Source organism: Centroberyx gerrardi, chromosome 7 (genome assembly GCF_048128805.1).
Source record: "Centroberyx gerrardi isolate f3 chromosome 7, fCenGer3.hap1.cur.20231027, whole genome shotgun sequence".
Classification (NCBI taxonomy): domain Eukaryota; kingdom Metazoa; phylum Chordata; class Actinopteri; order Beryciformes; family Berycidae; genus Centroberyx; species Centroberyx gerrardi.
The window spans coordinates 17,298,197-17,313,618 of NC_136003.1; the positions used below are offsets into that span (position 1 = coordinate 17,298,197).

At 46.1% G+C, this 15,422-nt stretch overlaps 1 protein-coding gene across 2 annotated transcripts in view; it reads right to left on the reverse strand.

The window, feature by feature from the left end:
• cep112 (centrosomal protein 112) overlaps positions 1–15,422 on the reverse strand; it is a 115,702-nt gene that overhangs the window by 32,172 nt on the left and 68,108 nt on the right. For both annotated transcript variants that reach the window (XM_078284740.1, XM_071910451.2), the window contains exon 21: positions 7,317–7,547. In XM_078284740.1, the coding sequence (XP_078140866.1) occupies positions 7,317–7,547 (231 nt within the window). The remainder of the gene's footprint in view (positions 1–7,316; positions 7,548–15,422) is intronic.

Below are 15,422 nucleotides of genomic sequence, written 5' to 3' on the forward strand. Positions count from 1 at the left end.
GCTAACATACCAAAAAAGTAGTTGATAGTTGTACTAAAAAAAGCTATCTGGATGTATCTTAAGAGTTTTCACCACTGCCGAAGCTCCCTTATTTTCCTGGAGTCTCCTCCTTTCCTGAAGGATTTCAGTCCTTCCCAATAGTTTTAGTATGACATATTGGTTCAAATGTAAAATCTCCTTGATTTTCGCAACAACTATATTGATATGATCACTGCATGTGCATATTCCACCTCATCGACAGTGTACCTGTCTCAATGAACACACACACACACACACACACAGGTAGAGAAGAATGTAGAGAGAGAGAGAGAGAGAGAGAGAGAGAGAGAGAGAGAGAGAGAGAGAGAGAGAGAGAGAGAGAGAGAGAGAGAGAGAGAGAGAGAGAGAGAGAGAGAGAGAGAGAGAGAGAGAGTGTTTCATAAATAACCTAGCAACCAGTATGTTGGCTGTATGCAAATAATACTACTGTAACTACTACTACTACCACTACTACTACTACTACTACTACTACTACTACTACTGTAGTAGTAGTTAGTTAGATGTAGTTAGAGATATCTGAAAAAGATTGTCATGGTGTGGGTGTAGGTCCATTCTGTAATATTATATGTCAATAAGGTGACACAGTAAACTCTTGTCTTTAGCCCTAGCCTCTACATCAAAGCACGCAGAGTTTTAGCTTGAGAAGAGTCAGTTAACCTAAAGAAACAGTTGGTCCTTGGCGTTGTTAGTTAGCTAATTTGCTCATAGTGAGACAACAGATGTTAATGTTAACATACAACTACTAGCCACTACTAACGCTAGATTCTACTAGCTAAGCAACGTTAGCTAGTGTGTAAATCAGATGTTGACCAGATAATATGGTTAGCTAGCTAACAGGCTGAATTTTACCAAAACACAAAATCGATCAGGTGTATCATTGGTGAAATGATTAGTTCCCATTCAAAAACAGAACAGAAATTAACCACGTCTATTCCATTCTGATTCGGCCGAGTCGTATGTTTAGAAATGCTGTCAGCTGTTCATGGTCATTGCTGCCCAAGAGCGTCAGGACCTCTACTTTGGCCACCAGAGGGTGTGTTACATTATCTGAAAGCTGTCTATAACTGCAGTGCTTCTGTACCACGCAGACTGTTACCATGGCGCTGCTGGTGCAGAGATGGTGGAGGGGTCAAGTGTCAATGTCTTTAGCCAGACGACAGGAAAAGCCAGCCGCTCATCTTCACAGTCTGCTCTCTCTCTCTGTGTGTGTGTGTGTTGTCGCTAAGTGAACAAAGGAGAGATGAGGTAGATAAAATGGAAGTTTTAAAAGAAGAAGGAGAAGAGATGGAGACATACGAGTGGAGACACAGGAGAGAAAGCTCTGGTGGATTCTGATCCTAGGCCAGTGACGGCACTCAAGCAGTTCGTGGGGAACGGAATACACTCTTTGGGCGGCCAGACCATTTATAGGAAGAACCTGCCCAAGTTTTTGGCTGCAGTGATTTAGTGCATACACTACTTCCTTGCAGCAAAAAGCAGAAGCTAGAGAGAAAAAGAGACTCATATGGGATACATAGCAAAACAGTGGCCTTAGCTGTCTAATGTTCAGCCACAGCATGTGTGTGTGTGTGTGTGTGTGAGTGTGAGTGAGTGTGTGTGTGTGAGTGAGTAAGTGACTGAGAGAGAGAGTGTGAGAGAGAGAGTGTGTGTGTGTGTTGTGCTGTGTTGTGCCTTTCATGTCAAGCTAGTCCTATGGGGCATGGCTGGAGGGTCACTGGTGCTGTGACACAGGAAGCAGTGATTGGCTACTGCAAGGCAAAAAAGCTGCTCTCTCATTGGTTGATGGGTGCCTCCAGGAGGTTTTGTCACACCTGGTTAGTGTCTGATGAAATGCCCTTTCCCTTTGATCTGAAGTGAAAGCAAGCATGCACGTACACATACACACACACACACACACACACACACACGCACACACATTCCCTCTATTACTGGCCTGAGGAATCATCAGCAGGCGTAGGCTGTCTTCCATCACTTGATGTATTACGTATGTGAAAGTGTGGCGGCATTTACACCAGCACTTTAAGAAAGCCATGAGAATGGGGGCAATCAAACTTTCCTACTCTATGCAGTCCACATCTTCAACATGCCAACATACCAAGCATACACGCATGCGTATACACACACACACACACACACACACACACACAGGTCAACACAAACAGATAGAGAAAATTTGCACAGCTAATCTCCTCTCGCAGTTCAAAGAGCTGCGCTCCCCAGACTTAGAGCAAATAGGAATTCAAGATTCCAGACCTCATTCACTTCCTATCAAACCTGAAGCCTCCTGATCTTTTGTCTTGCACTATCTCAGATCTCTAGTGTTGACAAGTAGGGAGGGAGTGTGACAATACGCTTGTGTGATCAACAGGGAGTGAGGTGAAGAGGTCCAAATCAAAGAGCTTTTCACAACTACACAAACCTTAAGCTCAAAGTACACAGAACTATATTGAGCACTAATTACAAGTCTTAGATGTCCTGTGATTCATATGCTACAACTGCAAATTCTGGGGATTTACATTTTGAGTCAAATAAAAGGGTGACATAATCACGGCCACCGTGTAGTAGATTTTTGTTTACCAGTGGATATTGTTAGCGTTGACATAAACGCTGGTACTGTGATGATGTATGAGTTTTCTTTAAATCTAGCACAATAAACCTGCTTGGCTAGTGAGCAAATGGAGGAGTGTGTGTGTGTATGCATGTGTGGTAAGAAACAATGTTCCCACACTTCCTCTAAGCCCAGCCCTGATTTCTGGTAAGGCCAACTCTTTCTAGAAAGCCTAATGTTCTGGGCTATGCCACAACTTGAAGGCGGGGGGGGGGGGGGGGGGGGGGGGGGGGGAGTGGGGAAAGACAGAGGGGCGGTGGAGGCGTGGGGGAGAAAAAGAAAGTTAGATAAGGAGGTGGTGTGGGTGAGAGGCAGGATTCGTGCTCACTGGAGCCCAGAGACGAGGCGTCTTTATCAGGCACAGAGGCGGCTTCACAGGCCCCTCAGTGGAGCACGGAGATTGGGAGGTCTGGGGCTGTGTGCCTGCACTCTCACCCGTGAACACAGCCACACACGCATGAACGTGCCCACAAGCACACACACACACACACACACGCACGCACAAAGATAAACTTCAATCGCAACCAGACTAAAACACCCCCCCCACACACCTCCTCCTCAGCCTACCTCCATCACTGTTCTCTTCCTTCTCTCCTCCTTTCTTTTTGGCGCAGCTCAGACGGTATGGAACAATCTTAACGCCTGATCTTATCTGCTCTGATATTCTGTTTCTCATTATTTCATTCCAATAGCTCTGTCTGTCTGCCTCCAAAACATCCCTCCATCCCCCTGTACCCCTCTCTCTCTCCCTCTCTGTCTCTCCCTTAAACGCATGCGTCTTTGATGAGAATCCATTCATGGATTTAATGGATTTCTCCGGCCTTTTTTCCAGGATCTGGGAGATGTGTTCAAAAAAAAAAAAAAAAAAAAGCTGGCCGGCCCCAGCCCGGCTTCCAAGAGCGCGGCGGACTGCAGAGGACAGCATTTCTGTCTGCATCAAAAGAATGAGAAAATTTCAGCTTACAAAACAGGGAGAACGAGTCAATATGGATCTGAGGCCTGGCTGACTTCAATCCCACATGAAAAAACCAGGGCGAAACGAAATAGTGAAACTTTTCCCTGCCCACTCTGGAGTCAAACTTGGAGACAGATTAGAAAGTAGAAAAAAGGGGGGGAAAAAGTAAAACGGTCAACTTTTGGTGAGTTTTTTTTTAGAAGTATGTGCACTTCCAGCTGACAAAAAAAAAATGGACGAAGAAATCATTAATCTCTTTTATAAAAAGTAAAACTAGCACACTGCTGATAGTGTTATCAGCCTGAGTTCGACATTCAGCCTCGCTGCTTTGAATCCACTCCAGACTCCCTGACAACTGTGGGTCATAATTTTACTCTGTACACAAAAAGAGGGAAGAGAGGGGAAAATCTGAGCATGCCAAAAAAGACAGAATGACTTATAGCTCCTAAACATCCTTCACGTGTCCAAAAGAAAAAAACACAGATAGGAAAATGCGTGATTTCTTCAAACGAGGATCACCCTGTAATAAACACGCTATTTTGCTCCTATATCTCTCACTCCCTTGACTGGCCCTGGCTCTGTGCACCATATGGAGCCAAAATGGCCGCCTGGGTGCTTTGGAGGTCCCTGCATTCCGGGGCTAATGCTGCGCAGCTGGCGCAGGATGGGCTCTAATGAAAAAGGCTCTCTTTGATGGGCCCTGCCGGGGGATTAGGTTCTGATCAACACCACCTTCAGTCAGCTTCCTGCTAGACCTGCACAGGATTATGGGTGATTTCCCAGGCGTGGGTCCAGTTACTGCGGAGGTGAGGGGAGTAAATATGACATAGAAAGAGAGAGAGTGAGAGAGAGAGCGAGAGATAGAAAGAGAGAGAGAGGGAGAGAGAGAGATAGTGAACCTCAGAAGTTTTGATAGAAGTACTTCCTGGTTCACCTAGATAGCAAATAGCATAGGTGGATAATGTATCTAATGAAATGCTTTGGCTTCCCCCTCCATCTTGGCCTGACCCTGAAGTCCAATCCCCTCACCTGTGTGTGCATTTCAAAGCAGTATATTCCACAGCGGCAGGTGGGTTAAAACAAGAGACTTCATCCTCTGTAAATATAGCAAGATTTTAGCTTTTGTTTCTTACAACAGGTTGACAGTGCTGAGAGCTGAGAATGGCTGAAAGTTAAAAACATATCAGCTTATAATTGACCAACAGGACACACAAGTTTCTCCTACCTGTTGAATGCTGCTATATCTTAAAAAGAGAGGTACTCAAGAGATACAGACTATAACAGCTTTGATCAAGATTTATAGTTGATAAAACCGAAACATTTTTTGCATATCAAGAAAAAAAGACCAGTAATGCTCGGTTGCTGTAGATGCTGTGAACACTGTGACCCTACTCAACTTTTCTGTCTGAGCAACTGGAAGGTCAAAGAATACATGCCGGGCTTTTATTTGGTGCTCAGGACGGAACACCTCAATAAGACTGAGCTCTGTGTGTTCGTCAGCTCTGGCGGAGTCTGCAGGTGCTTCTGTGAGGACGTACGCACAGGATTAGCCCCAATGAGACGCTAGATGGCGTAGAGTTTGGACGTGTGAGCATGTGTATATTTACTGATGCTGTGTCAATAACACGCACCCCCTGAACACCTAAAAAGCGCTAGCACACTTGTTTTAAGTTAATTTAGAAATGAGATTTCCATTTAATTTGAAAAACGTGACAAGTGACTTACAAAATGACTCATAGCAAAAGAATGAAGCAAATTATGTAACTCTCTAGGAGGCAACTAAAGCCCTTTGTAAACAAATAATACTGTTACAGATTGGATCCTCTATGTCAGTGATAGGCAAACGTGCCACGGAGTGCCAAGAGCATGCAGGTTTCCATTCCAACCAAACACTACACCAGGTGATTTTATTGATTAGTTCCTCCTCTCTGGTTGAAGATGTGCTAATCAGTGAAATCAGCGGGTGTTGTCTTTAGTTGGAATGAAAACCTGCAGACTGATGATTGCTCTCCATTATAGAGATGATGAACTTCAGATAATGATTTTCCAAAATGGATACATAGCATTTTGAAACAACTCAAACAACTTTTCATTTGTTGATTTTTATTCTGTTTTTGTTACAATACAGCCTCATACAATATTTTAGCCAACAAATTTCTAGCTCATTTCAATTTAGACAAGACAAGGCAGGCCATATGTAAGACTTGGAGCTTCATAGACTGCCCTAATCTCACTTTGTGGGGAGAATTTAAGACACTTCCTTCAGGTCGTCAATTCAGGCAACCACAGACTCAATCAAAAAGACTGAAGTTCTCATTTATCCCACTTGATATAAACTTGCTTAACTGTAAGATACACTCTCCACCCCGCCACACACACACACACACACACACACACACACACACACACACACACACACACACACTCCATGGTCATTTAATCTACTGCTCTTTCCATTGTTTCCTTTAATGTGTCATGTATGTTTCTGTATTTTATCTTTTTGTTATTGTGATTATGCTTTGTGTTGCATGTCTTACTGTAAACCGATTTTCTTTTCTTTTCCCATTGGGGGGATAAAACTCTTGAACTTGAACATGCTGGTTTCTGGTTAATAAAAGGTCAATGGTAATATTATCCCTATCTAGGTCTCTCAGCTTATTACAGCAGTATGTGCGCGTGTGTGTATGCGCATGTGCGCATGTATGTGTTGCAGTGTGAGTTAAGGAATGATGGACTCACACATCAGGGACAGGCTGCAGCCAAACCACAAACTTCTGCTACAGTGCCAAACCCAGGCTGGCCTCCATCCCTGACAAGACCCTAACCCGTACACACACACACACACACACACACACACACACACACACACACACAACCAGGTTGCCAGAAAATCTGTTCTCACTGTCACCACTCATGAAAAACGAGTGCTTGATAAAGAAAGCACCATCCACACACAGAGGCCAAGTTCTCTGACAAATGGGTGTGTGTGTGAAAGAGAGAGAGAGAGAGAGGAGACAGGCCATACATACAGCAGACTAAAAGAGGCTTGATTGTGGGAACAACCATACTGCTGAAACAAATCACCTAGATCTAACTCCCATCTGTCTTTGCACTCTGTATCCTAACTCACCCCACCCTCCACCTTCACCTAGGCCTCCCTTGCCTCCCACCTGCCCTCGACCAACAACCTCTCCTGTATGCAGCTCCTTAACACAGCCTTCTCTCTCCCTCCACCTATCTTTTCCTTCCAAACCCATTGTTTCTCCTATAGATGCAACAACAGAGGCCACACTGCTGCTCTGACTGCTGCTCCCTGACAACAGATGGTAACAACAAAACCATTTTTAGCCTCCATGGCAATTGGGGACATGGATGTTACAGTATCTCTTTATGCTGTAGGAGTGAAGGATTTGTGTGATTTTTTTTTTATGTAGCCTTAATTTAACTAGGTAGTCCCAGGTTAATCCACATGGGGATTGGGCATATTCTCCACTGCATATTCACATGCATAGTCTCCACTTTCTCTATTTGCTTGTGTAGAAGTGATGTGCAACCAGTGAATAATTTGCATATTTTGAATGACTCTTTTGAGGGCAATAGGGAATGATGACAATCCACCGTTTCTGTAAAAAACATCCTTTTTGGAAACTCTGACAAGCATGCCATCCCACTCTGGTCTATTCCCTCTACCCAGCCCTCCATCCCTTCACCCACCTTGTCCTGAGCGGCCTCCTTCTCCTGCTGGCGGCTTCTCTCCAGGTCGCTGCGTATGCGCTCCATCTCGGTGCGCAGCCGGGCCAGGGACGCCTCATGGTCCTGGGCGGCCTTTTGCTTCTCCTCCTCCCGGAGCAGTGCCACCTCAGTCAGCTGCTGCTTCCGCTGGGCGTGGGCCGCCTGGAGCTCCTCACGAAGGCCTGCCACTTGGTCTTCCAAGTCTGAAATGGTCTGGAAAGAGATATGGAGAGAGAAGTGTGTGGGTAAAGGAGAGTGACATGCAATATAAACTTTTCTGGTATTGAGATTATTTGATATGACAAATTCAGGCCAACGGATGTTCTGAAAAAGTTTATTGGTACATAAAAAAACAACACATTTCGTGTTACTCTTGGATGTATGGTATTGTTTTATTTTGTGTGGCCTTGTATGTAATAAGTTTAAAGCTTCAGTGCTGACTCCCTTACATTGACCTTTGACATGTGACCTATTTTTTTGATCCAAGTCCACTAAGATGGCCATTTTTACTGAAGTGGCTATTTTGTAAAAGTATTTAAGATCCATTATCTCTTTGTCATGTAACCCTTATGAAGGCTTTCTGCCAAAATGTGTTGGTTTTTATTTAATAAACATGATTTTTTAGAACATCCATCGGCCTCAAAGAGCAGCTGATTTTGTTTTTCCATTCTACTTGTTACCAATTCAAGCACCTTGGTTGTAAGGTGAGGTAGTGTTTTGTTTTTCTTGTGAAATATTCCCATTGATATCCATACATTTGACACTGAACAATGCATTATCATTGGCTTGGCTGGGTCCCAGGGTCATGAGACATTTTCTACTGTTTAGAGAATGTCCATGCTGACCCCAGGCCCCAAAATTCAGACATTACTTACAGTAAGCAAAGTTTTGACAATATGCAGTGAGGAGTACACAGTGGGTATTGAAGTTATAGCTCTCGAATGTGAACTAAATTTTTTTGCAGCTCTCTTGGGTACTTTAATGACACGGCCTAGTAGCGTACAACACGCAAAGAACTACATCTGCTTTCACAAACAAACAAAAACAGAAAAGTTTCAAAATATGGAGGCAGAGACAGAGGCATTTTTCAGTAGCCATGATGAGACATTTATTTTGTTCCAGGAACCCATCACCACCCCTCCCTAATAATGACTTAATGCGGGTGCGAGGGGAGAATCCCACTTCATACCATAGAAACCCCAGGACGCCAACTGTCCTGGCCTGGCCCTGCCTAGTCCATTCAGTCCTCAGTAGGAGAGGAAACTAGTGCTTTGCTAGCAGGCAGTCAGCCCTCTAGTGGGTGAGTCATGCAGGCCTGGGCTAGCTGGTGGGCAGGCCCACATCAAAGTAGGTGCATTCCACCAAGGTCAGCCCGGCCCGCCTTAATGAGAGAAATTAACACAAATCAAAGGTCAGTGGCTTAGGAGGCAGTTGGGCACTGCAGCCATGGCTCCTTTTCAATGGGGAGAGAGAGCGAGAGAGAGAGGGAGAAATGAGAGAGATGGAGCGACACAGAGATGAAGACACAAAGAAAGGAAGCAAGGACATATGTAATAGGATGGGAGATTTTCATTTTCAGCGGAGAAAGAGTTATCAGAGGGGGATTGGGAGATATCAATATATATTGATATATATGACAGGGAGGGAGATAGGAGCTAGACTGATAGAGAGAGAGATAATGAAAGAGAGAGAGTGTGCATCTGTGTGTGAAGGGATGCCTCTGTTAGTTTTACTAAGAGTTTAAATGTGAGAAAGTTTTGCAAACGTATGCTCGAATTTCTCCATTTCCCTCTCTCGTGTGTGTGTGCCAGAGTGTGGGGGCTGCTGAGATGGACTGACCCCTCTCCTGACCTCTTTCTCTTTGAACCGCTCAGCCTTGACTTTGCCTAGAAGAGCCCTTTGATAGTGCTGCCAGAGAGTGTCCGCATTACATAGTTGGAATGCTAATGACCACAGCCCCACGGCCTCTAAAACACACCAGAAATAGGATGGTCTGACGCGGGCAACGGAGCTACATCTCAAGAGCTTGGGAAATAAATGTCAGAAAGATTAGATATGTTTGCTGCTCTCTCAAAGCCTCATCGCTTAGCCAGTGTGATGAAGATCGTTCATGGAGGAAAATGAGGGGAAAAAGGCTTGAAACTGACTCAAACAAAGCTTTGGGATGAATAAAAGAAGTAATAAAATGCCGACACATCATTTCTTTCTTACATTTCAAATGCCATTATACCATATAATTTCTCCTAATGCAACTACAAGGTGCATTACTCCAATATACCCTCTATCTACAAGCTGGAGAGTGTATACAGGATATGATGCGGACCTGTCATACCTGGACGTCAGGAGCTCACTGTCCCGGCCTATTTGTGATGTAACACAGTATATAAAGAACATCAAACACATTGCTTTTATCAATATAATATGATCATTCCCACAACATCAAACAAAAAGCATTCTGGTGTGGTGTAGGTGGTGTTTAGATGTAGCGGTGTTTCACACAGCCCTACCTATATTGCACGTATTCTCTAGCTATTGCACATCCTCATTATTTCCCTGGTTTACTTAGTTTATTTCTTCCTTTGGTCTGCACTGTCTGGTCTGCCTGCTGCCCCCGCCCTCTCCACAAATGCCCGGGCATCCCAGGACAGAGCCATGTTAAGGCAATCAGACGGAAAGTGTCTGAAGTCTTTTTTGGCGGGCACTGGGGAGAATCACAGAGACTTCAAAGGAGCGTCACAAAAACACCCAGATGCCATGGCTCTGTGTTATACTCCCTCCTACAGTGGCACACATTCTCACACATAGACAGATCCGCTTGTGTACACACAGACACACATGCATACACAAATGGACACACATGCCCTAGCTGTCACACACATACGGTGGCACACAGCGCATTCAGGGTTAGAAAATGCGAGTGTAAGGGAGTAGAGATAATCAGCTTTGTTCATTAACCCGGTGTGTAAGAGCAATAGATAGTCCGGTCAGAACTTATTCATGTCCAATCACGTAAAGATGTATTCCAGAGAAATTCCAACCAAATAATACAAATGGCAACCACTTTTGATTATCCAAAGATTAGTTCAAGATGTATGTGTGGTTCTAACAGAGAGAAAAAAAGCACAATGAGTACATCCATGTAGTTTTGGCACAACGCTAATAAGGCTCATGGCTAGGCTAATGGCTAACTGGCCAAATTTAACTAAATGAACTACCCAATGTCAAGGTCAAAAGAGACTAATTGCTAAGGCTAATCGCTAACGCTAACATGCTATGCTAATTAGCCTCTACATAGTATGTTCTTCAAGAGCATATATTCAATACCAAAGGTCCAAAGTCCCGAACATTGAGTGCACTGATAGGCCAGAGAAGTGGGGTGATGAATGACTGACATTTCCCCAGCAAATGAGGTTCAACCAATTAAGCGTTAATGAATTAAATAGTCTGACAAGAATGGCCAGTAGGGGGAGCTATACTGCTGGAAAACAGCTGGCCTTTTGTACAGCCGCCCCCAAATGTGCTGAGACACATTTGTAGTCCTTAAAAGGTCAGCTACATGTCTATAGGATCGTCAGGAAAGGAAGGCAGCTGGATGAGTCGAGCCACTGGCCTATGGTAAGTGCCGGTGTTGGTTTTCACTTCCGTTGACCTGACTTTGCTATCTGCTCCTGGAAAGACCTTGGTAATAGTTCCCACTGGCCAAAGCGCTCTAGGAGATTGTGGGTCCACAATCTCCTAGAGATTCATGACAAGACTGCTAACGGTGAGGTCCATAGTGTCCTTGTGCCACTTCTGCCGGGCTTGAAGAGCAGGTAGATAGTGGCGAATGAAGTTGCGCCAAAACTGGTCTGCCAAAACCTGGCTGTGTCTCCATCGTTTACGACTCAGTAGTTCAGATTCCGGGTAAACTACTTGAGGTAATGACGAGTCCGGCCGCCCCATCAGCAGACAGTTAGGTGTGACTGGATCAGGGTCTGCTATGTCAGAGGACACATATCCAAGTGGCTTAGAGTTGAGGATCCCCTCAACTTCGACAAGGACAGTCCTCAACACTTCATCGGATACGGTCTGGGCTCCTATAGTGGAATTCAGGGCTGCTTTGATTGATCGAATTTCTCTCTCCCATGATCTGCCGAAGTGTGGTGAGTTGGGAGGGTTGAAGTGGAAGCAGATTTGCTGTCTGGCCAGCTTTTCATGTAGAGAAGGCTGGAGAGTTGCAAAGGCTTCCTGAAGCTCAGTTTAAGGGGATGATTTCGGATCAGGGGACCCTTAAAATTGGTCCCCTGATCCGAAAACAGTTCATGAGGCTTTCCTCTTCGTGCAATGAACCTACGGAGTGCCATAAGGAAGCTATCACTGTCAATGCTGGTACGGAGATCAATGTAGACTGCTCTCATTGTGAGACACTTGAACAGGATGCCCCAGCATTTCTCATTCCTGTGACCCACTTTGACCAGGAAGGGCCCAAAACAGTCTGTGCTGGTGGAATAGAACGCAGGTCGGAAAAGGCGTAGACTGGACGGTGGTAAGTCTGCCATCTTTGGTATGTTCAGCTTCTTGCGCCACTTGCAGCATTCTGAGCAGCTTCGTTGAAACTTGCTAACAGCTTCTCTGCCTCTTAGGATCCAGTAGTTTCTTCTCACTTTGGCGAACACTCTTTCTGGTCCAGGGTGTCGAAACTGACTATCATAGTGCTTGATAAGCAACGCAGTGATAGGATGCGTGGGGCTGAGGACGATAGGGGGCTTGACCTTGTGGCTAAGGTCATCACGACGACGCAGGCAGCCACCAACTCGAATGACCTGACAGACTTGGTCTGGTGACAGCGTTAACAGCCGACTGCTGGGGGGTTTTCCTAACCTGAGTAATATGAGGTCCTCTGTGAAGCTGTCCTCCTGTGCCTGCCTCAGGATAGTGAGCTTGGCCTCATTAAAGTCATCTGCTGTCAGAGGACCAGACCTGCCGGCCGCCCTGTGTAAGGCCTGTGCTGTGGCATCCATCAATTCCTGGAAAGTGGTGAACTGATTTGGGTCTGTAAGCGGTGGCTGTGGTCTGGAGGTGACATTCTCCCATGTCTGCCAGGTTTGGAGTAGATCGCTCGGTAGAAGAGGGTCGTCCCAGTCTCTCTTCCGGTCCCAGAGCTTCTGTACGATAACCTTGGCCCGAGTGGTATAGGGGATAATAAACCCCAGTGGATCATACTGTTGAGCAAGGATCCGATAAATGTTGCGCATGGTGGGTTCTGAGTCCTCTCTCTGTCCGTGCTTGTAGCTGAGGGTGACTGACATGCAATGCCAATGGAGTCCAAGGGTGCGCTCTTGGGGGTCCTCTCCTTGTTGAGTGAACCAGAGCTCACTGCTTTCTGACCTGGACTCCAGGGGCAAGTGAGCAATGACATTGGGGGCATTGCTGGCCCACTACCGCAGGTCAAATCCACCATCCGCGAAGAAGGCTTTCAACTTGTCTACAAACTCCTTTGCAACGTGGACTGAGAGGAGGCTCTGTAGGCAATTGTCAACATAGAAGCTTTGCTCTACTGCAGTCCGAACGTCTTCGCCAGGTAGGCTGTGATCAATCACATGTTTCTGCACAGCAAATATTGCACAGCAAGGACTGCATGCCACCCCAAAGGGGAGCACTTGCCACTCATATGTGTTGGGGGGCTTGTCACACTTCATGTCACACCACAGGAATTCGCAGGTACGGCCTATCCTCTGGCAGCAATCGAACTTGGTGGAACATACCTTTGATATCACTGGTGATAGCCACGGCATGTTCCCTGAAGCACAGCAGGACCCCAAATTGCTCCTGATGGTTGCGCCAGCACCCTGCGTGGTAGCTTGCTGCCATCGGTGTATGAATGCATGTGTGAATGGGTGAATGTAGGCATTGTTGTAAAGCGCTTTGAGTGGTCGGTAGACTAGAAAAGCGCTATATAAATGCAGTCCATTTACCATTTACTCCCAGTAAAGTGGCGCCGAGAGATGGTCCTGGAAGGAGGTGGTTGTTTAAGCTCTGTCCCTGGTAGGTGTAGGAGCAATTAAACACTATCCAATCTTTTCCATTATGTTGGACCATGTGGTGTGGTAAGTACCAGCTAGATAGTTTGTTGTTATCTTCAGCTGTGACTTTCTGGACGTAACCTGAATCCAGCAGTTTGTGAACCTCATTGTTGTACATATCTGCTCTCTTGGGGTCTTTGGACAGGCGCTTCTCTGTACCTCGCAGGTGAGCCATTACAGCCTCTTTAGGGGCCTGCAGAGGAGGAAGACCCTGTTTCCAAAGCAGTGGCGTGGCATATCGCTGGTCTTTGTCAACTGGTACTCTCACAGTTTTCTCCTGTAGGATCTTCACTGCTTCCTGGTCCTGTTTGGAGCGTGTAACCAGCTTCTCACTTCTGTATGGGAGTGTGTCCAGTTGCCAAAGTTTCTCCACGTGACTGAACAGCTCAGCATCTGGGGACACAATGTCGGTGAAAAGACACTGCTATGAAAGGTTGCGCTTTACGACCCTGGCAGGTCCTTGCAATGAGCAGCTGTGTGCCCACGCCTACATCTCCTGCACCTTGGGGTTGGCTGTAATCCACACTTCTCTTTGTTCTGTGGTCAAGAGTTTGAAATTTGCACACTGATTCATGTAATGTTGTGTGCTGTCACAGAATGGGCAGCATTTCTTTGGCTTCTCCTTGGTTCTGTCTTCTGTAAACACTGTAGTGGAGTCCTTCACCTTATCTTTGCCTGGTTCTGTGCTATGAAGAATGGTGATTGGTCTGTGGGGTTTGCTACCCTTATGCTGTTCTTTCCGAGAGCTAGTCTGCTCTTTGTTCAACTCTCCTGCCAAGAACTGTGAACTGTCCACCTGAACTCTGACCTCATACGCAAGCCAATCAGCCAGGTTCAATAAGGTTGGAATGGGTGTCCGGCGGGGGTTCACATACCTCAAGAAGCTGGATCATAGGTCGTGAGGCAGCTTGGCTAGAAGACGAGAGATGTGCGACCCACAGTTTAGTTCAGTCTGGCCCTCATGCCCCAGGTTCTCCAGCATGCCTACCAGTGCCCGGACTCTTAAAGCAAACCGCCGGAAGGCTTTGGCGTCTCCACTCTTGATGTTAGGTCCATCCATCAAAGTTGCGATGTGTTGAAGGGCTAGCTGATGAGGCTGTCCATATAGCTCAGTGAGGGATGCTATGGTGTCGCTATAAGGGTAGCGACCGTGGCAGTAAGAATCAGCAATGAGCAATGCATCTTCTAGCTTTAGATGGTCCACCAATATCTGGAATTTAAAGCATTCCATAGCATCCACAGGCAACGCATTGTCAAGAGCCACCTTTAACCTTGCAAACTCCTCAGGTCTTCAGTGATGAAGTCAGGGATAGTCAACTTAGGTCCATGGTAAGTAGCTTCAGTGCTAGGTGGAGTTGGGGAGTGGTGGCACAAACCATGTGAGGCGTGAGCTCTGTGATGACTACGGCGATCAGGTGAGTACTGCTTCCGTGGTTCAGGTGAGGCTCTATGTCGTCGTCTGTAGGAGTCGGGGGAGCTTAGATGATGATATCGCTCAGACGGGTGCTGAAGTTGGTGAACAGGGGAGTACTGGCGTCTGTGAGCAGGGGAGTGTTGGCGTCTGTGACGATCTGGAGAATGATCACATTGATGAACAGATGAGTTACGATCAGATGAACTCTGGTGACTGACTGTTGTGATCATGTCTATGTCGATCTGGAGACTGATGACGTTGCTGCTCATGGCTGTAGCATTGTTGCCGTAGATCTGGAGACTGATGACGTTGCTGCTCATGGCTATAGCGGTGTTGCCGTAGATCTTGAGACTGATGACGTTGCTGCTCATGGCTGTAGTGGTGTTGGTGGTCAGGAGAGCGGTCATGTCTGTAATTACTTGATCTCTCTAACTGATGAGTGGTGGCATATCTACTGCGATACTCAGGTGAACGGGATTGTCTGCGTTCCCTTGGAATCTGCCTCCTCTGAGAATATGATGATTCAGATGGGCTCTGACATGGCGATGATGGCTGGGCTGGGCTGGAAAACCTGCCGGACCTCATTAGTCTCTCTGTTAGCTCACCAATGTT